General features: G+C 41.7%; 1 protein-coding gene across 1 annotated transcript in view; it reads right to left on the reverse strand.

Moving 5' to 3' along the window:
- FAT3 (FAT atypical cadherin 3) overlaps window positions 1-25,666 on the reverse strand; it is a 717,392-nt gene that overhangs the window by 192,381 nt on the left and 499,345 nt on the right. Inside the window, exon 4 of the mRNA XM_066248474.1 lies at window positions 18,363-18,424. Within this exon, the coding sequence (XP_066104571.1) occupies window positions 18,363-18,424 (62 nt within the window). The remainder of the gene's footprint in view (window positions 1-18,362; window positions 18,425-25,666) is intronic.

Below are 25,666 nucleotides of genomic sequence, written 5' to 3' on the forward strand. Positions count from 1 at the left end.
TACTGTCCTACAGTTAATCATTACATCATTTATGTTATTTTGGTGACCCCCAACTGTTTTAGGGTAACTCTGAGTGTAATCACCATGTTTTATGTGTTGGAAGTACACATGTGTATGTATGTATGTGTGTGAACACATAGCTATAGTTATTTATTGTATTAACCATGGGCTGTTAACCAAATATCATACTGAATATTTGCATATTCTCCCAACTAATAATTTACATAGTTTTAATATCAATTTAAATATTCCCAGAAGATTTTATTACATTTATTGATATACTAGATTTTTTAAAAGTAGGCTCACTGCCCTATAAATCCTAAATGAGTTGCCCCAAATTTAAGGATTCTGTCAGGTAACCCCAACAATTTTCTCCTTTTATAAAAGCAATAAGATAATCAAGGCCATGGTTTTTAGAACAGTTAGGAATTTCCCTTCATGATTCATTCAACTAAATAGTTCCAGAATGCATTTAGGATACAAGGTGATATGTCAGGTATCAAGGATATTACTCTGTAGATTGTTTGTTTTGTTTTTAGGTGAGAGGAGGGGAGATAGACAGACTCCCACATGTGCCCCGCTGGGATCTACCTGGCAACCCCATCTAGCACCAATGATTGGTAGAGCTATCCTCAGCGTTTGAGGCAGATGTGCTCCAGTGGAACTATCTTCAGTGTCTGGGGCTACACTCGAACCAACTGAGCCACTGGCTATGGGAGGCAAAGAGGGAAGGGAGGATAAGCAGATGGTGGTGTCTCCTGTGGGCCTTCACTGGGAATTGAACTGGGGGCGTCCATATATTGGGATGACGCTCTATCCACTGAGCCACCAGCCAGGGCCAGATAGTTTTCATTAAACCAAAAAGAAAATTAAATTTCATGGAAGAAATATATATGCAAACTGACATATATGGTATTCCAAAGTCCAGTGATAGCTGAATTAGGCTGAAGGACAAATTTGGTTTTTACTGATTTAAAATAAACAAAGTAAAAAAAAATAAAATAAACAAAGTCAGAAAACTTGTTCCAACTCTGTCTGATTTCTATTTTAGCCTCTACCATGGACAGAGTTGATTGAGCTTTTCTCTATTTCTCTCTTTCTCTCTCTCTCTCTCTTTTATTTGTATTGATTGGTTTTAGACAAAGAGGAAAGGGGTGAGGGACCAATTCGTTATTCCTCTTAAATATGCACTAACTGGTTGATTTCTGTATGCTCTCCAACTGGGGAATGAACTCGCAACCTTGGCCTATAGGGATGACACTGCAACCAACTGAGCAATTCAGCCAGGGCCTCCCTTTTGGTGTGTTAGGTGGGGATTATGATGTGGGTGGTTTGGAGGACAGAGATTAAAAAAAACCAAAAAACAGTACACTGAGCCCCTTAATTTCAATGTAGGAAATAAAGTTTCTCTGTTTTTAAATGAATTCTTGGAGAACCCCATGGCTTTGCTCCAAAAATGTCCTGCTGGAGTGAAGGATTATCTTACATGGGTCATTACACTTCCAAGCTTTAAGTCTCAGAATAAGTATTAAATTAAAATTCCCTGCACCTTGTAAGCAGAACATTGTGACACTCAAAAGATGTGAAAGTGCTAAATGAATTCTGAGCAATAATATTATCACCACTGCATATTTATTGAGTTCAACAGGGTGCTAAGTACTGTACAGACAGATAATATAAGCAGCCTGTACAAAAAAAGCAATAGCAATAGTCTTACAAGAATTCTCCCATTCATTGACTTTAGGAATAGACACTATAACTAGACTTAGAAATAGTTTCCTCTTTTCAAAAGTATTCTTAAGGCTCTCTATGCTATTGTTTGATTTAAAAGTGGCCGATTTTCTACAGTTACCATTTATGAATGTGGTCAAGTTTCCCCATTTCAAAATTACCATAAGAATGCTGTATATGGGCATTAAAGTGAAGAACTTCATCCCCTTGCAAGTGGAAATTATGAATGGAGTTTCCTGGGAAATCTTAAATAAATCACTTGTACATACATACATACATACATACATACATACCATTATGTGTTTTATTCAACTGGGCTGGAATGTGCTTTCAAAATTGATTACTATTATTTTTTTTTCAACTAGCCTTCAATTTTCTGAAAAAAATTGCATACATTTGAATGTCAAAAGAACTTATATCTTAGTCTAAAATTAAAAAGTGCAAATATTCAAAGTTAAAGTAGTTAAAACATGAAGCAAATTTCCTTTTTTAACAAATCTAGACCTAAATAGAGGAAAAGTTAAAGTATGGTAGACCCAAGATGGGTATAGAAGAACCAATATGCATGTGTATGAGCCAAAGAATAACTTTGCATATAGAAAAGCAATTGAATTTCAGAATCCCAACTTTCTTTATTTAAATGCCAGCCCATCGGGGTTATAAGAAAAAAAAATTAAGTACTTTAGAAAAAACGGGTTATAAACTGTCATGGTTGAGCTTAGTGTTCTGACAACTTTGAAAGTAACTATAATGCAATTTCCCAAGTTGGTAGCTAAAATAATGGAACATCTGGATGCCATTAAAATGTATGACAATCAAGAAGAGAACAGAAAAGCAGTGGAAACAATGCTTTTTCTTTGCTTATAATTCTTTGTGGTTTTAAACTTTTACTCCAAACCTTGGTTGTGGCAGTCAAGGGCAATGCCCTTCTCAAAGATTCACCTATCACCCCTAATCATGAGTCCACCTCTGGGCTTACTTATTGCTTCCAGCAGCTGTTCTTTCCATTGGCTTGTTTTTTTAATCTGCTGTCAGACCTCATGGCTAACCACCTGTGAGAAGTGGTAAGCAGTGTGAAGTGTCAAATGTAAACTGGTCAGCGTGCTGATTTCAGCCTCATATGCTGGGTCTGGCCTTTGTAAATGCAAACATCTCCAGGTGATGCCATTTATTAGGCAACCACAGAGTCCAGTGCATTATATTCATCTGGGAACAAGTGACCCCATCATGGATGACATAATAAGTTGAACTATAGAGACAAATGATTCAGATAGATTTGTCTTACCAACTGGCAACCTCATAGATGGTGCTTCCTTCTATGCATTCTAGACTGGCTTTGCCATTTGTCAGATGTCTAAAGTTATACATTTTGTTGTTAGAAATATGTGGGCACAGGCTCACAGTGCTCAAGCTCCTTCCAGATAAGAACTAATTGTAATTGAGTTGAGATTCATTTTTCTCCTTCCTGTATCTAACCACAACAGGGAAGAGGGGGAAACATTTTTCAATCCAATCCAGCTAACACCGACTTGGAGTCTAATACGTATAACCCGAGTGCCCGGAAGAAAACAAAAGTAATCATTATGAACCTTGTAACCTACCATCTCACAATAGACACATATTCATGAACTGTATATTTCTTTGCATTTTTACTCTCAGAAAAGACATTCCATAGAAGCATATTATTTTTCTTGCCCTTCCTTACTAAAAACCACGTTTCAAGGTTGTCTGAAAGTGGAGCCTCTCTGAGTGCGAAGATGACTTATTCTTGGAGTGCACGCTAGAGTCTTTCCGGAGTCTCTTTTACTGAACAGTTTCAAGTTGGCACTGTCGGGGCATATATAAGGGCTGTCCTGCCTTCTAATCGTTCGACTCGCATCATCTAATGGATTCTGCTTTTCCACACGGGCAGGCATATGTGCCCCTCCAAGACATGTCAAGCCTTAACTACAGCTTGGTTTGGATCTCTTCCCTCTTTTTATACCACAATTCATCACTGGTACAGAATGCAGACAGCAACGCCAAATGTGAATGTCACTTGCATGCCCACATTTGGCAAATGTTTACCCAGATCTTTAATTTGGGATTTAATAGTCTATCATCTAGTAGATGATTTCTAAGGTACTGTTTAGTGCTGAAATTTTTTTAATTCTGTGGGATATATTTGCACTTTTGTGAAAAGATGCTTACAATGAGTCATTCTGCTTTCAATGAGAAAATGTTATAAGGTAGAATATTAATATCCACCAGAATACTGTAATATTTTACAGTGGAAAAGACAGGAATAGTTCATATTTGCATGAAAATGATTTAGCTAAGTTTCCATATTTAGGTTACACTGTTCAGGTTTCTGATACAATTTTCCAAATGACAGGAGTTAATATGCAGTAGTCTTTTTCTTTTCAAGTGTTTCAGAGATATTTATGTAAAATTTTCTTATTCAGTATATTTTTTCTCCCAGTAAGTGAATGCTATAAGAGTATCACCACTCCAGTGAAGGGGAGGATTTCTGCTCATATTTGTGTGCAGTCTGTGAAGTGCCTGATACAATTTGCTCAATGACTCTGTCATGTCCAGGGGCTGGCTTTCAGCTGAATCACAGGCAGGAAAGAGGGTAAGTCAACACCTGCCTGACAGAGGGCACCACACCAGTGCCACACAAATGCTAATAGGGAACTGGGCTGTATCCAGGCAATCTCCCAGAATCAGTGACAGACAGTCCGTTACTTAGGGTCATTAACAACCCTGCTATATGCAATCTCATGCAACTGAAAAAAAATAACAAATCGAATGGGAATTTGTTAATATCAATATAAGAAAATGTCACAAAATAAATTGATACATGCAAAGGGGGGGTTCAAAACAATATGTCTAGTATTATTTCAATCCTTTGGACAAATTTTATGCAGGATTATATGCAATATGTGAGCTTATTAAATATATACAGATGCAAAAAGAAGTTCTGAAAATATGTATTCTAAAATGTAAAAAGTGATCATTACTATGTGGGAAATGGTGAATGCTACATTTTTCTTCATATTTGCTTATCTCTCTCTCCTTTTTATTTTTACTTTTTGCAATGAACATGTATTTGATATTATATATTTTTGGTGTATCATAGTTGCATATTTCTAATTATAGAATAATTTTTAAAATCCTACTGTAAGCAGTATGCAATTTCTAAAAGAAGAGGTTTGAAATAGACTCTAATTTTCTCTTTTTCACTAGGGTATATACACACATGCTTTAAACCAGTAGAAACTGAGTTCTCTCTTTATTACATATCGATGTCCTTGTGCTATGACAGGAACTTTTAAATGAGTTGCTCCTGGAAACATCATTTTGAACATGGGTAAATGGTTTTGTGCATGTATCAAAACACACATCATAGGTCTGTCACGGCCTTGCACAGAGAGATTTGTCATCCTTCATTCCGAAGGAGCAAGCATGTTCTGGCTGCTGCTGATAGAGACAGAACAACCTCGACTGTTGTAAAATGCTAAATAAAAATCCCGTCATATTCTCTAGCTGAAACCAGACAAGCCTGTCTCTAATCCCTGCATCCCACAAGACTCTGTTTACTGAAGTCCTGCTGGAAAGGTTGTACGTTGCTTTAAATTGAACTGCAGACATTCCGACTGCTCCCTTACCAAATGAGAAGAAGGCTATACCCTTCAATAGTAATGATGAAACATGTAAAGATGAGACATTGCCAAACTTATTCTCAGGTGGCCAAGAGGCTTTCCCCATACTATGAAGAGAAAAAGTCAGTGATTTTGTAACTTCCAGGATGTCAAAAGTTGTTTTCACAGCATTCAACTTAAAAACAAGACAAAAAACAAATTAAGTCTCTCTCTATATAGAGAAAATTGGAAGGCATTCTGCTCTGTTAGAACATGGGCTTTGCTGGTTAGAAGCCCCCTGTGCTGTAGGTACTGGTCGTCTAATTTAAAGTGTTTGCATGAAGCTTCTTAAGAGGGCTATTAATGAGTACTCATTTATTTTTTAAAAAATATAGAGCTTTTTGGTCCTGGCCAGTTGCCTCAGCAGTAGAGCATCAGCCTGGCATGTGGATGTCCTGGTTTTGATTCCTGGTCAGGGCACATAGGAGAGGTGCCCATCTGCTTCTCCACCCTTCCCCTTCTCACTTCTCTCTCTTCCCCACCAAGAGCCCTGGCTCGATTGGAATGAGTTGGCTCCTGGTGCTCAGGATGGCTCCATGGCTTCTGCCTCAGGTGCTAAGAAGAGCTCAGTTGCTGAGCAATGGAGCAACGCCCCAGATGGGCAGAGCATTGCTCCTCAGTGGGCTTGCTGGGTGGATCCCAGTTGGGACGCACACAGGAGGCTGTCTCTGTCTTCCCTCTTCTCACTAAATAAAAAATAATTGAAAACAAGACAATAATTTTATATATTTTTTGAAAGTAGTATTCTAAAAGTAGATTTTTATCTAACCTACATAATAGCAAAGTATACATTAGCACAGAGCTTAGCCCTACATCCAAGTTTAAGATTTATCAGTATATTTAAAAGTGTATTGTGGCATGCCAGGAATTACAGCAGAGTACCTCATGAAAAATCTACTATCTTCTTTCTGAATTATATATTTATGGCCTCCTGAGGATGATAGGTAAATAAATGTGATTTAGGAACTGCTTTCGGCTGCAAGTACACGCTGGGGCGGGTTGGCCAACAGCTTCTATACTGACTGGAGTGCAGCGAGGTGAAGCCTTCTCCTTCCTGGCCTGTCAGCAGGCACTGTGGGACACCTGCAGACATCTTGACCAGCTACCAATTTCCTGTGGAATTCTGGTCAGTACAGAGTAATGTAACCTGGGAAACATGGACTATCTGGCTTGTGGTTTACCTGGGACCCTAAATTTAAAGTCCAACCAACATTCACTAAGTGTCTACGATGTCCCAGGCATTGGTCTAGGTGCTGGGAGTACTCCTCAGTACTGGCCTCCAATCCTACTGTTGACCTTGACCAAAGGTAGGGCCAGGAAGGGAGAGGACGTAGAATCTCTGGGGAGCTCATCCTGCAGCTTGCTAATATTCTGAGAATCATCCGCAGGAGAGGTAGCGCTTGAAACCAGTAAAGCAATGAGTTCTGAATCACAGTGTTTGTCGCTGGATATTAATCATGCTGTGGGTGAACTGCACTGAGAACCTCCTGACTACTGGTGACTGGTTCATGATCTTCACACAGTAGAAGTCCTGACATCTGAATGAAACAGAAAAAAGTTACCAATTTTGTGTTTAAATATGAAACACACTACATTAACAACTAAACACAATTTAGGAACTTAAAGTGGTTATAATTTGGGGAAAAGCGTGATAGCGATGAGCCAAGGTAGGCTTAACAATGGTCAACCTGGAAAAACTAGGTATCTATCCCAGGCTAATGTCAAGGATACCTATTTTATCGAGATCTCAGATGCCTGGGAATGCTACAGCTCTGCCACGGAGCTTGGATGCCTTTGTCTCCATCTCGGATTCTGACTTAGAGCGCCAGGGAAGGGCAGGTCCTCCAGGACAGACCCAGTGGCCTTCTTCACCGCCAGGCCAGACACCTCGTGAGCTCCCCATTCAGCCTGTCTTCGGAAAATGAGCTGTTCCAACCTACACAGTCACGATCCATTAGAATGGAGGTTGGCAAATGAAAGACGATAAATTTCTGAAACTTTGGGCTCTTCTTCAGAAAACAAAGAAAGGAATGAATACTTTCTGAGTGCATACCATATGGCAGGAACTATTCTAGGTACATTCATAGATGCTATCTCATTAAAGCACCATAAGTATATTCAACAGCTATGAGCCAAACTATAAATACAATGCATAACAAAAGACACTAAATGTTCTGAATTCTGCCACAGGAAGACTGTTTCCGGGATCACAAGGAAAAATTTCAAGCTTCTAATCATGATGGCTAACATATATTAAACACTTAATGGGTGCAATGTCTATGCAACATGCCAATCCTCGGAAGATCCCATGAAGAAGCTATTATTATTAGTATCCTAATAACAGGAGAGGAAACTGAGGCTAGATGAAAAAATGCTGCATAGCTAGTGAGTTGGGGGATTTACCTGCCTGTCTCCAAAGCCTATACTTTAACCATCTCTGTCTGCATTTGTGGTACAAGGTTAGCTTGATATAAATTTTAGATCAAAATAAACTCTAAAAGGACTACTATAATTTTGGGCATTGTTTTATAACATGTTTTATTTCTTACTAAGTCAGACTGAATAATTGTGTAGAATACACACAGTGTTGCACTTTAAAAAAAATAAAAATGGTAAAATAATCAAACTTATTGCAGGTTTTCTCCATTTGAAAGAACGGATAGTATTGCCCCCACATACCAGCCTATTTTCCTTGGCTCTGACATTGAGGCTCTCCTGACTCCCCTTCCTTACAGTGACCCACATTCCCCTGACAACCCTCTCAGCATTTCACTAAACCAGTCTTGCCAGGAAATAGATGAGGCCGGTAGCCCCTGATTTGCCACAAAAGCACATCACTTGAAAGGTCCTGAAACAACAGCTCATGTGAACAAAGCTGTCTGCCGCAAGCAGGAGGTGAGCCAGCGACGCTCTTCCTTTGCATTAGCAGAGGCACCGGAGCTGGAATCTCCTGTTCTGACCTTGCTGCCATTACATTTTTTATTTTCTCACAGCCGATTTAAAGTGCTCAGCTGGGCTTGGATGGCTTCTGAAGGGCCCGAAGGAAATCGGACCAGACAGATCATTCCGGAGCTCAGAGGGTCTGTGGCACAAAATAAACAAGGAAAGCAACATGATGGGAAAAAGACGGAGCAGGAGCTTCAGAAGCACGGGACAGAGGGTCAATTGAGCATCACCACCCCGTGAGGAGGAGAAGCCAGCCTGGCTTCCAGGATGCGTGACTGGCAGTGGGGAGTTCTCGTGATTGTCAGAGCCATGCAGGGAAGGGATTTCTGAGAAGGGAGAAGCCATTTCTGTGATCAGACCTGCAGGGTAAGAGTTTCTCCCCCACTCTTGCCCTCCCCACGGGATCCAACCAGCACTTGCCCAGGAAGGCCTGAAGGAAGCAGCAGCATTACACCACATTCCCAAACCCAGAGTAGAGCCTGGCTTCCTGCGGCCTGTGCACCCAGCTCAACAAGCTGTGACCTGCCTGGAGCAATCACCGCCCTGGCAGCAGCCCTGAGCAGAGCGTAAGAGCTCACTCATTCCCATTTCCACGCTGAGCCACTGGGTGGAAGGACCTTCCTGGGTCTGGTCTGACGAAGCAGGTTTCATGTACTGTTGCCCTACTAATTAGGATTCGGATCCAAGGGGGAGCTAATCAAATGCAACCTTTCACTAACCAGGTAAATTAGAGGCAGTTAATTGTGGAGTCAAGGATTTACGCCAGACAACTCTCCTACTGTATGTGTTTGCCTGCAGGTTGTTAACTTGGAGGCTAACCAGGGACACAGATGAGCACAGCTAAGTGAGGAGCTGGCAACTGGAGACGAGGCAGACATAAGGCTCAAGAAATTCAGTGTAATCTGGGGACCCAAAGCACCACCTCCCTTTCTTGGTTCACACCTGGGGGGGGGGAGGATGGGAAGATGCCCTCAGCTGAGGTCCTAACCAGGTCCTCACATGCTGTCATTCCCAACCTCAATAGGGTCTCGTCTCTTAAGAGACCCTGGGCTCATTTCTTATATGTCTACGGGTCCAAAGGGGCACATTGTGAAAAGATGTGGGTCTAAGAGATGCTAAGAAACTAATTGTATTCTATAATACCTGTGAATTATTTTATTGTGAGAGGATTACAGATTATGAGGCAGGTAAGGAATCTTCTATTACAGCAAATGTTGCAAAACAGGGGCTCATTGGTGTATAATGTTCAAAGAAATGGTGTCAATATTTAATAAAGGGAGATATGAACATGTAAATCCAACTTTGTTGTTTCGGGGGAAATAGGGCTTTCTGATGAAACTGGGCCCACCTGTTTCCACACCTGCCCCTGGCTGGGCCTATTTACAAGGGGCAGGTGAGACCCACCGTACTTACTCCCCTCCAGCCCCACTGCCCACTTGCTGCTCCTCTGAATCACCTGCCCAGCCCCATGGGCATCTCACAATCTCTGTTTTGAACGAACAATCCTTGAGAATTAATATTTGCTTAGAAAAGTTTGTTTGCGTGTCTGATTCAATATTTACTCTTTGACCAGTTGGGAAATACATCTGCCATTTACACTGCTGGGAAGATCTCACACCAGATCATTCTTTAGGGCCTGTGCCAACCTGAACCATTCTGCAGGAATCAGATGGCAACTCTTGCTCCTACCTCACACGCATGTGCGGGCACATGTCACCACCAACACCACCACTTCTCCTTGTTTAACTGGACTAGGGGTGCCAATGGCCACCTCTAAAAGCCCTGCAGAAATCCTCTTGGGGCATTATTTCAGACTTGAGAATGATATCATTTTAGAAAAATCTGTTGCTGAAAAGGGGTGTGTTTCTGAGCAAGAGCAATACCCACGGGTAAAGCTAGCAGGTTTCTGGGGCCCCTGCCTGCGGAGTGTGCAGGAGGCAGGCGCCTGAGGGGAGCTTAGCGGACAGAAGCCAAGGGGTGTCCTGAGAGGGCCTCCCGTGAAGATTTTAACTCCAGCATGGGGCCTGGAACGTGGAAATAACGATATTTAGATAGAGGTTTTATCCTTTTATCCCCCTAGACGGTAATTATAGTTACCCCAGTCCCTTAGTAAAGCCTGTGATGTTTAGACAGTCCTCGGAGGGTTGAGGGATAAAGGACGGGCAGGACAGGCCGGGAAATCAAGTCTGGCCTGTGGTATAAGTTTGCTTCGAGTTGCCATCACAAACGATAAAGAATGGGTGACTTACACGAGAGAAATTTATTTTCTGACAATTCTGGAGGCTAGCAGCCTAAAGTCAAGGTGTCCACAGGACTGGTCTCTCATGTGGCCTCTCTCCCTGCTTACAGTTGGCTGTCTTCTCCCTGTGGCTTCACATGGCCTTCCGTCTGCACAAGTCTGGTCCCCATTTCCTTCACTCATAAGGATACCAATCATATTGAACTAGGGCCCATCCTAAAGACTTCATTTTAATTCAATTACCTCTTTAAAAACTCCAAATAAGATCACATTCCAAAGTACCAGGGATAAAGACTTCAATATATGGCTTTTGGGGGAGAGTACAATTCAGCCCATAACACCTGGTCTATAGTTACTATTCCATTGGAGTCCAACCTGGTACTCACAACGTGGGCACAGTGTCCTCGCAGGTGGACTTTGTCCTGGGGCTCGAGAAAGTGCCCAGTAGCAGAGAGAGCCCCAGTCCAGAGCTGGGTGGGCAGTGAAGGGCAGTGGTAGGTGCTGAGGAGCAGCTGAGGGAGTAGACAGCCACAGAGAGTAAGAGAAGACTGCCTCTTTTCACACAAGTATGTGCTGGCCCTTCAGCGTGGGCTCACTTGACACCAGCTAAATATGATAGCAAATGAGGCTGGAAAAGGACAATTCAATCTGCCACATTTCAATATGCTGATGGAGATTTAGGGCCAAATCTGTTCTATAAAGGGACAAAGACCGGTACTGGACACGACTGTGAAGTGATTGTGTGACTGTGGATCACTCTCCTCTTTTCTCAGCCCCAGTTTCTGCATCTATATAATGGGAGAGAGGTGGTTTGGATAATAGGTCAGCAGCTAGCTGTAATAGCTCATGAACATGCAGCAGTTTTGTCTCTAATAAACTTCAGTGTGAAAAATGCAAAAAAAACAAAACAAAACAAAACCCCAAAACAAAACTATAACATCATAACCTTGGTGCCTACCCCTCTGCCAGGCCCAGAATAAGCATCTGATGAAGCTTTTAAGATAGAAGGAGGCCCTGACCAGTTGGCACAGTGGTAGAGCATTAGCCCGGTATGTGGATGTCCCAGGTTTGATTCCTAGTCAAGGCACACAAGAGAAGCGACCATCTGCTTCTCCACCCCCACCTTCCTTCTCTCTCTCTTTCTCTCTCCCCCTCTCATAGACATGGCTCGATTGTTTTGAGTAATTTGGACCCAGGCACTAAGGATGCCTCCATGCAGCCTTGCCTCAGGTGCTAAAAATAGCTTAAATGCTGAGCAACATCCCTAGATGGGCAGGGCATTGCTTTGTAGGGGGCTTGGCAGATGGATCCTGGTTGGGGCACATGTGGGAGTCTGTCTCTCTGCCTCCCTTCCAATCATTTACAAAAAAAAAAAAAAAAAAGAAAGGACAGGAGGAAATAAGAGTGCATTTCCATGAACTTCATTAAACTCAATATAACATGAATATGAACAATTAAGGCTTGAAAAGATATGGTCCTAGCAGTGGAGAACTGGAAGAAAGGATGCCATGCTCTCTTGGGAGCTCTGGAAAACAGAACTCATGCCCCATTCTCCTTCAAAGGCTGAGGCTCGAGCCTGCTCCAGGTCCTGCTTATGTGCACATATATTCCATCTATTTGAGGGCTTCCTGGTACTTCTTGCAACGTTTTTTGAGGGTGGCAGAAAGAGAGACTTATGAAAGAAACTTCCATTTCTCTTGGAGTTAAATTATCAAAATATGGACTTCTTAATGGGTTGAAATAGGCCTGCTGTTCTTCACCACCAGAAATTATCGTTTCCAAAGCAGACGCTTATCAAAGTAAGAAACCACTAAGGAGTGCACTCACTGAAAAAAATCAATTTGCATCCTAAGGCAAGGAGGAAATGTTATAAAAACTTACCAAACAGCATTATTTCTTCCCTCAGAAAATAAAACTATAAAAAGAGATGAGATTTTTACACAGAAAGAAAAAAAACCAGTGACATGAGGAGCACCTTATGGAGGACAATAGATATAAATGACTATGCTAAAGGAACAGATACTAAATAATTTACATTCCTATAGATCTAGTGTATTCCTCTGTAATGTGTTTTGCTATGTATACCAACTGTGCTATAAAATATCACTACATTCTCTTGGCTGCTTCAGGTTATACACACACACAACAGCATTTCTCATCCTCTGTCTTTATACTGGTTATGGGGTCTTATCACCTTTTTTGACTCGCAAAGAAAATATTACTCTCTGTTCTCTTTTGGAGACTTTTATCAGAACCATCCAGCCCTGAACAGAGAAACATTTCAAGATCAAAAGGGAGTCAAACGAATACTCTTTCAGCAAGCAAGAAAAAGATTTACACACAATTAAGCCAGGACTATAGAGTTATCTAGGTGGATGTATCTTTTAAGAATAGTCAAACTGGCTATAAACTACTCAAAATACTGGGGTCAGTATGAAAAAGACAGGGAACTGACAAGGTGTTGCTGAGGACAAGGGTGAAAGGGAGAGGACAGAAAGGAGGGAGGGACCAACGAGGGTTTGGTTGTGTTTCTGAGCGGTAGGCCCTTTGTGCAGTTCACCTACCAGGTAGGGAGTGTTAAGGCCACTTCACAGCTGAGGAAGTGGAGGATCATGGAAGCCAATGCGAAGAGGCAGTGTGTTCCATCCTTTCTGTCTCTGAGCTCATGCACTCTCCAGGGTAGCTAATACCCTCTCCAGGATCTCAGCGAGGGATGAAATAAAGGTCTCTTAGAGTAATCGGTCATTCACAGACATTTATTGAATGCCTCCTCTTTTACAGGGTTGGGGCTAGATGCTCTGGGCACAGAGAAGACAGTTGGTGCTGACAACAGCCACCACCATTCATGGAACACTTACTGTCTAACAGGACGTGTCCTGAGCACTTTTTACCTGGTATTTCCTATCCTCTTTATATCAACCCTATGTTAGGAATTGTTATCTCCACTTTACAGATGAGGGAAAGGCAGTCCAGAGAGGTCCAATAGCCAGTCTGAGCTCTGTGAGCAGTCCCAAAGTAGCACGGCAAGCCTGCCTGAATTCAACATTCATGCTTTCCCACACTACCTCCATTCACTAGCGTGATAAATCAAGTTTCAAGCGCACAAGGAGTTTAAGTTCAGAAGGGAACGAAACAATCTGTACAGGTGACTAATATAGGAAAAAAATTACTGCCTTTGTTCCCTTATTTCACATCTTCCTTCTCTGAAAATGAGGTAATCAAGGCTGAACTCACAACCACTAAGCTAAAATGTTAATTCACTATTTAGTTTAGACATCCATTATCAACTTTCTGCATCTATTTGCTGGAATTAGGTTTCTACCTCCGCTACAATCATAATTGGCTATCACGAAATGTATATGCCTTTGAATAAGTGAGTTGAAAATTCTATATTTTTGCATTTTATGGAAATGAGAGTAAATCAGACCAATATTTTCACATAACAGGTTTCCACATTAGGCACGAGTTTAACACTTAGAATTCACCTAAGAAGGATAAGCTATACTTGTGAATTTTTTACAGTTCTTTGCTGCTCTTGTTTCTTTAGAAAGTCCCTTGGATTCTGGTAATAAATTTCCTCTAATAAAGATTTGAAGTGAATGTTTATAGATTCAAACACCCTTACAGTCCACACATGGTCAAGCTAAATATCTTAAATCAACGTACAGGCAGACACCCAGCAGTGTACGATTAAAGTGCCTTCTATCACAAGAATAGCAAACTATAAACAAATCATTGATGTCCTCCTGGTTACCTATTCATAAGTGTACCTGTCCAGTCAGTTTCTAAATGAATCCTTTCAAGAAGAGAAACTTGATTTCATTGTGATGGGGAGATATAAAATAGAGCAGAAAGTTAATATGAGATTGAGAGCAGCACAGGGTCATCTTACAAATTAAAGGCTTGCCAGGAGGTCAATCACTCATGCCCAGCACTTAAAAATGAAGAATATATCAGCGGTTACAAAAATGTGTGTACAGCACAGTACAGAACTCTAGTTTGCACTATCTATCTACTCTACCCATCCATCCATACGTCCATCCGTCCATCCATCCATCCATCCATCCATCCATCCATCCATCCATCCATCTGTCCATCCATACGTCCATCCATCTATCCATTTTGCGGGGCTGAGTTAAAACAATATTCTTTCCGTGATCCATTTAGAAAAAAAGAAGTGAATGTCATTCAAACTGTCACAGCAATGTTATATGTAAAAAACAAAGTGATCAGAAATTATACAATTTAGAGAAAAAGAGAGAGAGAGAGAGAGAGAGAGAGAGAGAGAGAGAGAGAGAAAGAGAGCTATTTAACTGGTTTCCTTAGCAGGAGAGTTTACTAAATTAACGAGTGTATGTAATGAGGGGTCCCTGGAAGCATGCAGAGGGCAAGCTGGTATGGTTCAAATGACCTGCAGCTTTAAAGATCTCCATTTTGAAAACTCAGAAAAGCCAGTGTGCTGCTTTTTGGCCAGAACCATGTGGGATTTGTATTAAATAGCAATCCCCTTTGACCCACTGTCTTCACTCTGTTGAAATAACTTCCTATGTCTAAAACTGCTCCTGTCCAGGGTGCCATGTCAGCAAACTGAAACTTAGGTACGTTTCCTCACCCTATCAATGTTTGTGTGACCAGAAATGCAGCTTACCCAGTCAGCCAATCCTAACGCCAAACCAATCCTGGGCCTTCTCACCCCAAACAGGGTTGACTATGTGGCCCCAGACAATCAGATAGTTTACGTTTTTCTCTTCCATGATCTTTAACCTTCATCCTAAAAAAGCTTCTCTCTTTCTGGTCACTTTTTAGTTCTCTGAAGGGAGATGATTCACTTCATGAAATGTTAAATAAAGCTTATTCCCATCACCTACATAGTCTTCTTTAATCATTTTTCAACGGCACTCATCCAAACCACCTGGTTCCTTCCAAAAGACCCCAATGTCTCTCCACTATTTTTTTTTTGTATTTTTCCAAAGTTAGAAGCAGGAAGGCAGTCAGACAGACTTCTGCATGAGCCCAACTGGGATCCACCCAGCATGCCCACCAGGGGGCAATGCTCTGCCCATCTGGGGCGTTGCTCTGTTGCAACCAGAGCCATTCTAGCACCTGAGGTGGAGGCCATGGAGCCATCCTCAGCGCCCAGGCCAACCTTGCTCCGATGGAGCCTTGGCTGTGGGAGGGGAAGAGAGAGACAGAGAGGAAGGAGAGGGGGAAGGGTGGAGAAGCAGATGGGCACTTCTCCTGTGTGCCCTGACAGGAAATCGAACCTAGAACTTCCACAAAATAGGCCGATGCTCTACTGCTGAGCCAACAGGCCAGGGCCTCTCTCCACTATTTGAGCCCTGCCTCAGCTTGTCTCTGCCCAGTGGAGCAGCCATCAGCCTCTTACACTGGTAACTGCAGCACATCACCTGGCTTAATGGCTTTCCACCGCACTCACAAACCAATTCAGAGCCATTCCCATGAAACTGTTTGCTTCTTCTAACTTGATATACTACCACATTACCCTCCTCCACCTTTCTGCCTTTGATCACACTGGTTGGTGGTCACACTTGCCTTCTTGACCACACTGACCTTGAATACAATCTTGGCTTCATGTCACCAAGATTCACCTCCTTAAAGAGGCCCTCCTAACCAGTCTATTGAATGCTGCCCACTGCCACCCACTTTCAGGCACTACCATGAAACCTTGCTTGAGTGGTCACAGAGAGTCTGTGTCTGAAGTCATAGCACTTAGTTGTTTATCATGTGTCTTCCCATCCTTCCTGTTCACTCTGTATCCCCAGCATGTAGGGTAGTCCCAGGGACGTGGCCAAGTCCAGTGGTGGCTGCCTATGACTCCTGCATGTAGTGCTTAGAGCTACTATCATCTTGGAATGTGGAGCTGAAGTCAGATCTTCAGTAGGGTCCGGGTATTATGACACCATATGATAATAATTAAAACCACAGAAATTATGACGACACTTGACTGAGCACCTACTTAGTACCAGATGTTGGACTGGATGCTTTACTCATATTTCATATTTGAACCTTCCAGCTGCCCTATAAGGCTGTTAATTGCGATGCTACACTATTGCCTTAGGTAGATTATACCCGATACTAAGAAATGGTGTTCCAGATCTATCTGTGTCAGCCTAAGAATCAACATGTTTGTCAGTCTTGCTGTTTAGTTTGTAAAGGATGTGCAACCATTAAGGATTCTTTTGAGAAGTAAAATCACGTGCCTGGAAAACACTCTTGTGCTTTTCCTCTACTGTCACACTCTGCACCAGCACACACCCTGAGGACGCCACCTGTCCAGGGACAAGTCAGTAAGAGATCTCAGGTGGATTCTCCAGCTAACACACACCCTCTTTTTCCCTGCTGGGAGGTAATGGGCTCAACTACCTGAGAACACAGTCTCTCTAGGAGCGATGGACTCTTTGCTGCATAGGAAAAGAGCACATAAATATACTAGAAAGTGTTCTATTTCTGGCAAACATATTCCAATTCTGGACCAGGTACATTCTACAGCCCATTAGTATAATTTTGAAAAAAAAATTATAATAATTATTTTTTGGCAGCCTGGAGTCTTTCATCTTTATAAAATGATAGCAATGTTTTCAAAGGGTTATCCTAATGCTACATGATAATCATCCTTTATTATGTGTAATACCTTAAGAATTTTAAAAATACTTTGATATAAAAAGATAAGATTTGATCCTAATAGTGATCCTTTGAGGTATATGGAATAGTAATTATTTACTGCTTTTCACAACAGGGGAAACTGAGGTTCAGGGCAATTAAATAGCTTTGGAAGCTTCACAGCAATCAGGGCAGGGCAGCTCCAGGACCCAGGGGCACCGATTCCGAGTTCATTGTTTGTTATGTAAGTCATTGCTGGTGAACTGATTTAAAGAACACAAGATTTGAGGGGTGTGTGCGTGCATGCGTGTGTGTGTGTACGTGCACCAGGGGGATCTGTGAATTCCAGCGTGTTTCCGAGGGCCTAACAGATCATCCTAGAAGCATGGACATATTGTAAAACCTTAACAAAGCCGTAACTTCCAAGCACTGTCATCTGTTCCATACCAGACTATCACACTTAAATCACAATGTCACACACACTACTCAGATTTCAAGTTTCCCAATAAAGATACTTGATAAGTATAGAAAGAATGTTCTGCAAAGCTCTTTCATATCTATTTTTTTTTTCATCCTTTGCCTTATGGTGTTTTTTTCTCCTTCCAGAAATAATGCTCTTATAGTTTATAATGTTGCTGTTTCTGTCTTAATGAATTATAGAAGCACATTTTATAGTTTCAGAAACAGTCATCTCAGGCAGTGAATCAACCAGCAGCCTTCTCTTCTTCAACCCTCTCCCAGAAAAAAAATGAGGAACAAAGCAAGACACCTCCCAATGATGCACCTCACTGTAACCACTGCACAGAGATCTCTACATCTAATACCGAGGGCTTTGACCCTGATCTTTTTTTTCCTATTACTGACCAAGGGGCCTGAAGTCAAGGCAGGGATGTGCATGCGCCTGCTTCTTTTCAGCAAAATGCAAAGGCTGCTTTGCCCCCCACCCCCTTTGCTCGGCACACAGGAGTGCATGCCGAGGAAGGGACCAGAAAAGTCCAGATGCAGAAGCGGTCAACTCTAGAGAGACATCTTCATCATGTAAGCCAGTGTTCAAATATGTTAATGTTCTACTTAATGTTGATGGTTAAGGAAGTAGATTGAGAGTCCGTTTTAAGGACTGCTGGTTCCCTCTGTGCGCTTACCTCCAGAAAATGTTCTGCCTGCTGTTCTCGGTCCAATTTCCTTGAAGTTGTTGTAATCAGACCTGTGTAGAAATGAAAATATTTGACTTTTAAATATCTGGGGCAAGTAGATTACTGAGCGTGGGAAACAAGTCCAGTTAAAGGAAAAGCGGAAGTGATAGGCACCAGTAACATTCCAGTTCCCAGCAGCAATCGGATGGTCTCAGAATTATTCTTTTTATTTTATTTTATTTTTTTAAGGATAAGCCATTTAAGAATCTTCAGAATTATTCTTAAAACAAAATAGAATTTACAAAGAAAGCCTGAAAAATTTGTTCGGGTTTTGCTTACCTAAGGTATTGTAATCACTCTGGGGATAGAAAAACTCTCTAAAGAACCATTGTTTTTGTGATAATGAGGTATCAAAATGATTTACTTGCATATGACTAAAATTCTACAGTAGGAACCTCATTAGAGAGTTCAGAGTTCTTGAACAATTAATATGTTGTTGATGCTGATTAGATTCAGGCTATGAAACAGCACTTTCTTATTAACATTCTTTTGTGCTTATAATTATTTTTTGTTATACTAGACAACGATGGTTATTTCTGTAATAACTAGTGTATACAAAAATATTTCAAATCCAATAAGTCACATACCTAAGATTTGATATTGTAATTTTATTATGTTTTTAAATCTTCACACAACAAATAAGTTCCACATGGGAAATATCCATCCCATGATACTGAATGGTGAAAGGTAGTTCTCACAGATGAATCACCCGTTTGTGGATGGAAACAAAGGAAAGGGAACGAGAAGACAAAACCTTCAAGGCCACCAGCTTATTGCACCAATTTGTCTCAGCGGGTTTTATTATTATTATCGTCAAATGGCAATTAGGAGGTCAAACTTACATTCCATTTCTTGATTCTACAATGTCCCTAAAGAGAAGAGACTATGGTTTGGGTTGTTTTCATGACATACGCTGATTGACAGGAAATTGCAGAGAGAAAATCACATAAAAAATCTCACTCTCAAGGCTGGCGGGGTACATGAAATAAGGAAAAGGTATTTTACTAAGGTTTGCTGAGGAACCCATGACCTCCAGCTTCTATTTCACACAGAAGTGGTGGGTGGAAGGACATGGTGGGCTGGAGAGAAAACCTTCAAAATGAAACCCCAGGGGGAGTAGCAGGGCTCTACCCAGCCAGCCCCTCCCTCCACTCTCTGCCGTCCGCACTCCCGCGGAAGGATTTTCTATGCTCCTACTGTACGAATGACCTGCCTTTCTAGGAATTCTTTCTGGAATATGTTCCACTCACTGTTTCACCTAGATATTTCAAGCTTAGGTCAGGTGTTAGTAAAGGTGTCAGAAAGGGGACCTCTCCACCAGGGTTAGGCGCCCATTTGACATGTCCCAACAGAACTGGTACACTCCGCTATCATTGCTCCTTGCCCTATATGACAATCCTTTGCTCGGGTGTCTGCAGCATTTTCCTCCTCGACAGGGTGACAGAGATCCTTCAGAAGGAGGACCTGCCTTTTCATTCTGAAGTTCCGGTGCCCAACTAGCTCCTAGGCTAAAACAGAGAATAGGAACTTCATTTAAGCTCAGCTGATGACATTGCAATAGAAGAGATAGATTATTTATATTCTGATCTTCCGTTTTGCTACAGACTGAAGATGTGTTATTTTTTGTTGTTGTTTTTTGTTTTTTTGAGAGAGATAGAAGAGAGACAGGAAGGGAGAGAGATGAGCAGCATCAACTCATAGTTGTGGCACTTCAGTTGCTCATTGATTGCTTTCTCATATGTGCCTTGACTGGGGTGCTCCAGCCGATCCAGTGACCCCTTGCCCAAGCCAGCAACTATGGGATCATGCTGATGACCCCACACTCAAGTTGGGGGCCCTGCACTCAAGCTGGTGAGCCTCAGCTCAAGCCAGATGAGCCCCATGTTAAAGCCAGAAATCTCGGAGTTTCAAACCTGGGACAGTCAGCATTTCAGGTTGACGCTCTATCTACTGCACCACTACCGGTCAGACTAGGAGAGTCTTGGATGGTGGGCAGATTGTACGTGCCTTTAGAACTCATTTGAAACCACTGATTGAGGTCCTCCATGTGAATGGTGCAGTGCTCTGCACTCTTGGATATAAAGATGAGCTATTGTCCAAGGTTATAGGGAGAAAACTCTTCTCAGAATTTTAAGTGAGAAATCTAGTAACTTCTCTTCTCCAGCTGCCCATCACAACCTCCTGAGAAACAGACTGTGTGTCCACTCCATCCCTCATTTACTGTATCTGGATCTTTTAGAGTGATGCCTGAGACCAATTCTAAGAGAAGGTTCTACTAATTCCACTATTCTTTGCCGAATCTCACTGACTTTTTCCCCTTTTTTGCAGATAACTGTATTTTAATGTAAATTAGATTCACATATTCAAAGATTCCATTTTCTGCAGTAAAAATCACATATTCTTCATAATGGAAATGACTTGAAGCTTTTAGCATATTTTTGTGAAGAAGAAACGACCAATTTTATGATAGTTAAAATTTCTTTTACTCAAACCTCTGGAAACATAAGTGCTATATATGGTATATACGTATCTTAACATTAAATAACTTGACAGCTTCCAACTATTCAATCTTGCCATATACATTTCTTAATTTTTGTCTCCACATTGACAGCATGTAAAAAATTACATTTCTAATTTTATGTTTACCCCATATAACCAACCACAGCATGCCAGCTTCAACATAAAACAGTATTTAACATTGAAGCACTTCACACTCCATCTTACTAAGTAATTTCACAAAATTGTTCTAAAAGCATCATATAAATTTGGATATGACATATTTATATGTATATATACAAATTTTCTCTATACTTTCCAGGTTTTCAGAGCATTTTTAAGTTTTTCTTTTTATTTGTTTTGTTTTCCTTTTTATTGAATTTATTGGGGTGACTCTGGTTAACAAAATTATAGAGGTTTCAGGTGCACAATTCTACAACACATCTCTGTGCCTTGTACTTTGTGTTCATTGCCCCCTCCCCCAGTCAGGTCTCAGTCCATCACCATGTATCCCCTCTACCCTCCACCACCTCCTCACTGTGACTTTTTATGGATATTAATTTTTCTGCTTAGGTACATCCAGGAGAGAGATCACTGAGCTGCTGGAGCATCTGGGTCCGGCCACTGGGCTCAGTGCACCGGTATTGGGAGAACCAAGGGGAGTCGGAGACGATGTGTGGGTGCACAGTGGGCGGGGTGACAGAGGAGGAATAAAGAGGAACACAGCTCTCTAATCCACACTGACTTTGGGTCAGTGTGGTCACACCAGTGGGCGTCTCACATACCGATCTGATGCCTTCATTTTCAGGCTCTTCTATTTTACAAGGTCACATGTCACAGAGGCTCTTCCCAAGTGAGAAGTAAGTGTCATTTCAAAAGGAGGTGGGAGGCTTTCACCTCTTCAGGGGCATGCCCTGTGAGAGGTCACAATGGGAATGAGAAATGTTTGCTATAGAGGCAATGAGTGGGTGGAGGGCTGTCAGCCTCCACTCCACTGTTTGCCTGCTGCTCTTCCAGACATAAAAGACCAGGAGACCTTTGACCTCTGTTCTCCTGAGGACACTTGTGTTGTTAAGGGCCCTACTTGCCCAGGTCATGCAACCACAGCCCGTTGTAGTGTGACAGTACATGGTAAAGAGGTCAGCTTCCTCTCCTGATCATTCTTAGGGTAATCTTTTAGGAAAAGCACACACTTTCACAAAGCACATGTGTAACTGGGAGATCAGCGTGACTCCCCTTCCATTTGCATACCTTCTGCAGGATGAGGTTTTCACATATTTATCAGCCAACAGGGAAAGCTACAGGCTTCCTGAAAAGTCTGAAGTAACACACACAACAGAGGACCTGGCGCTGTGAGAAAGCCAAGGAGTTTCTCTTCCTGGAATAAAGCCCAGATCACCTCTGCAAGCTTCAGCTCTTTCGCTCTGTGTCGCCTGTATTTTCACACAAATTAGGTAAAAGTGTCCAATTCAAAAGTGAAAATTGGTAGGAAATCAGATGAGGTAGGGTTGGGAATAGGGAATGATTGCTAATGGGTACAATGTTTCTTTGAGGGGGTGATGAAAGTACTCTGAAATTATAGATTATGGTGATGGTCACTCAGTTCCATAAGTATTTTGAAACACATTGAATTGTATACTTTAAATGGATAAATGGTATTTTATGTATATTATACATCAATAAAGCTGTTTAAAAAAACTGTAGGAAACCATAACTCTTCCTTTTTAAAAAAATATTTATTGATTTAGTGAGAGAGGGAGGGAGAAAGAGAAAGAGAGAGAGAGAGAGAGAGAGAGAGAGAGAGAGGAACATCAATCTGTTCCTGTATGTGCTCTGACCAAGGATCAAACTGACAAACTCTGTGTTTCGGGACAATGCCGTATCCACCCAGGGCCATAACTCTGCCTTTTAGATTTTAACAAGTTTTTCTACTCAGGGAAGACAGACATTTCAAAATGCTTGAATGAATATATGAATGAATGAATGAATGAATGAATGATGGGGTGAATGAATTAAGTTTACGAATCTAGCATGAAGAGGGATTGGAATGAATAGAGTGATCAGGTTTGTCCATGGAGTTCTGAAACACAAAAATAATGAGCCAAACATTTTGGGTTGAAACCACAACTGGTAGCTATTTGCACTGAAAAAAACTAAAGTTTATCAAGCCAGGCCCAGCTACACAAAAAAGGGGCAAAAGCTTTCTACCTTCTAAAGCAGAGATTTTTTAGCTTTTCCATCTCATGGCATACTTACACTAATTACTAAAATTCTGCAGCACCCCCCCCCCCAATACATATATATGTTGCTAATGACAAAAAAAAGAATTGATTTATATATATATATATACATATATGTGTGTGTGTGTGTGTATACTTATCTATTCTTTGTTGCTCCCAAGTGACGTTTTAAAAGATCTACTTGTATATAAGTGCCTCTACTTGTATATAAGGATTTCTAGTAAAATGAATTAACCGATCAGATGCAACCTCATTATACAACATGAGCAGTAAGATGCAATGCGATTAAATGACCTATATATTTATGGTTCAAGACAGGGCATTTGCACTAGATGGCCATCGTTGCATTGGCTGTTGTCACTTTTATATTTGACAATCGAAGGGAAAAGTGGTGAGAGGCCCTGATTAAACAGTCAGGGATTGCATGTCTCAAAAATTTCTTCGACACACCAGCGTGCCTGCCATGGCACACGAGCGTGCATGCCGCAGCACACCGGCTGGAAACCGCTGCACTGAAGGAACGGGCTTCAGATGAGCTACGGCGCTTCGGCACCGCTGTGCTTTGTACAGTCAGAAAGGAATGCAGCGAGCCATCCCTCACAGTCCAGAGGAATTAGTTGAAATTGCCAGAGCTGTGTCCTCATTTTTAACAACTTTGTTGTAGCAGAATGCAGTCGGGCTTTAGAAAAGGAAAAAGAATAAAACAGAGCAACCTCCCTCTTCAACTGCTGTGATTCATCACCGTGGAAGGCAACCTCATTGTAATCTCTGCAGGAGAGAGGCATGTACATCACACGTGTAACCGTAGACCCATCGGGCACTGTAAATTGGGGACTGACATGATGAAATTGAATTTCAAAGATAAATCATAGGCAAGCTTTTGAATGTGGTTCAGAGATATAAACAAACACATCATTTGATATAATTACATACACAAACCTCCAATTTAGGAGGGGAGTTATGCCAGTCCTAAGTGATTGATACTCCGTAAAGAAGGCGGAAGGGCACATGGCTGGGACTGTGCAATTACTTTAAAAATGGCTACTTTCGACTTTTTGTTGTGGAGACGGCGGAACCTAATGATCTCTCTGAGAAACAGCCTGAGCATGAAAATGCAGCTGCCTGTTCGAAAGAAAACTCAGCTGCTCTCAGTCGTTACAGTCAGAGAAGTGATACTTGTAAGGATGACATCTTTTCCTTGCTCTTTCCCCCTGTGGGTGTCCTGGGTCACAGCTGTGTAATCTCCGGCCATTACATTCACATTTTCTTCAAGTGATACCTGGAACAGTGTAGTTCCTAGCTGTTTCAGCATAATTTTCAAAACTCTTAGAAGCTGAGTTTATCTTAAAAACAACACTAAGATTATCAGCCCTGTGAACCAAAATTAAGGCTTACTCCTTTTCATATCCTGTTTCTCCACGCTTACCCCCAGCTATATCTAGTAGACCCCTCACCATCCTAATGGACAGTTCAATTGTCACCTTCTCTGGAAATCTTTTGACCCTTCCTCCTTTAGCATGGTGCATGTTACTCAACCATTGGCTCACAGTTTCAGGAAGGCAGAGACTTCGGGTAGTTCACGAGTTGAGCTCAAGGAGCTTAGATCAGTGTCTGTCTCTTCATTTGCTGAACATATTAATACTGTTCTCATAGCACCCAACATTTGGCTTTAGCTATTTGTTAAAGAGTTAATCTTTCCAAATAGTGCACAAACGAAAAGGTAGTGACTAGGTCTTATTCATCATGTGCTTTAGTATTTAACGTAGAACCTGGCACACTGTAGGTATCAAGCAAAACTTGTTTGAATGTTGGGGATGTGGGTGCCGTCTTTCAGAACTCTCAATATTGTTTTATCAAGAGGCCATAATGGCCCCAATGCATAGGAGTTAAAGTTATCTAAATGCTCTCTTCCGTTCTTCAAATGATTTTAATATTTTCCCAAGTTTTGGGCATCCTCTTCCATGCTGATAATGGGAGGTCATAAGAACAGTTCCTGATAGCCTTTAAAAATTTGTTTTCAGCTGCTGAATAAAAAGTCTGATCTTTAATGCGATGCACAGGGGCTTTGTGGCTATCCCACTCTTCTTCCCCATCCTGGTTTCTGTCTAATTTACAGGGGAAGGTGGACAGATAACACTACAGTAGTGTCTAGCATCTGGGTACTGTGTGCCAGGCTCAATACTAAACTGCTTACGTACATGCTCTCATTTAATCTTGCAAGAGTTCAGAGAAATAGAAACTATTTTGTCTCTGTTTATAGGAAGAAACTGAGTTAAATAACTTGCTTAAGGTCACCAATGACTGAGCAAAGGTTCAAACCCAGAAACTCTGAACATTCTTCCGTGTCTCCCCAGCAGATGAGGATGCAGAGTGCCTCAGCTGGAGGCCAGGAGACCTGGGCCCCAGCCTCAGCTCTGCCGGTAAGCTGGTTCCAAGGCTACAGCAATTACCCTTCTTCCACCCCCACCCCGTTCTCTCGCCTGTCCCCAGTTTCCTCCAGATGGGTCCAAGTCCAGC

Source organism: Saccopteryx bilineata, chromosome 1 (genome assembly GCF_036850765.1).
Source record: "Saccopteryx bilineata isolate mSacBil1 chromosome 1, mSacBil1_pri_phased_curated, whole genome shotgun sequence".
Classification (NCBI taxonomy): Eukaryota; Metazoa; Chordata; class Mammalia; order Chiroptera; family Emballonuridae; genus Saccopteryx; species Saccopteryx bilineata.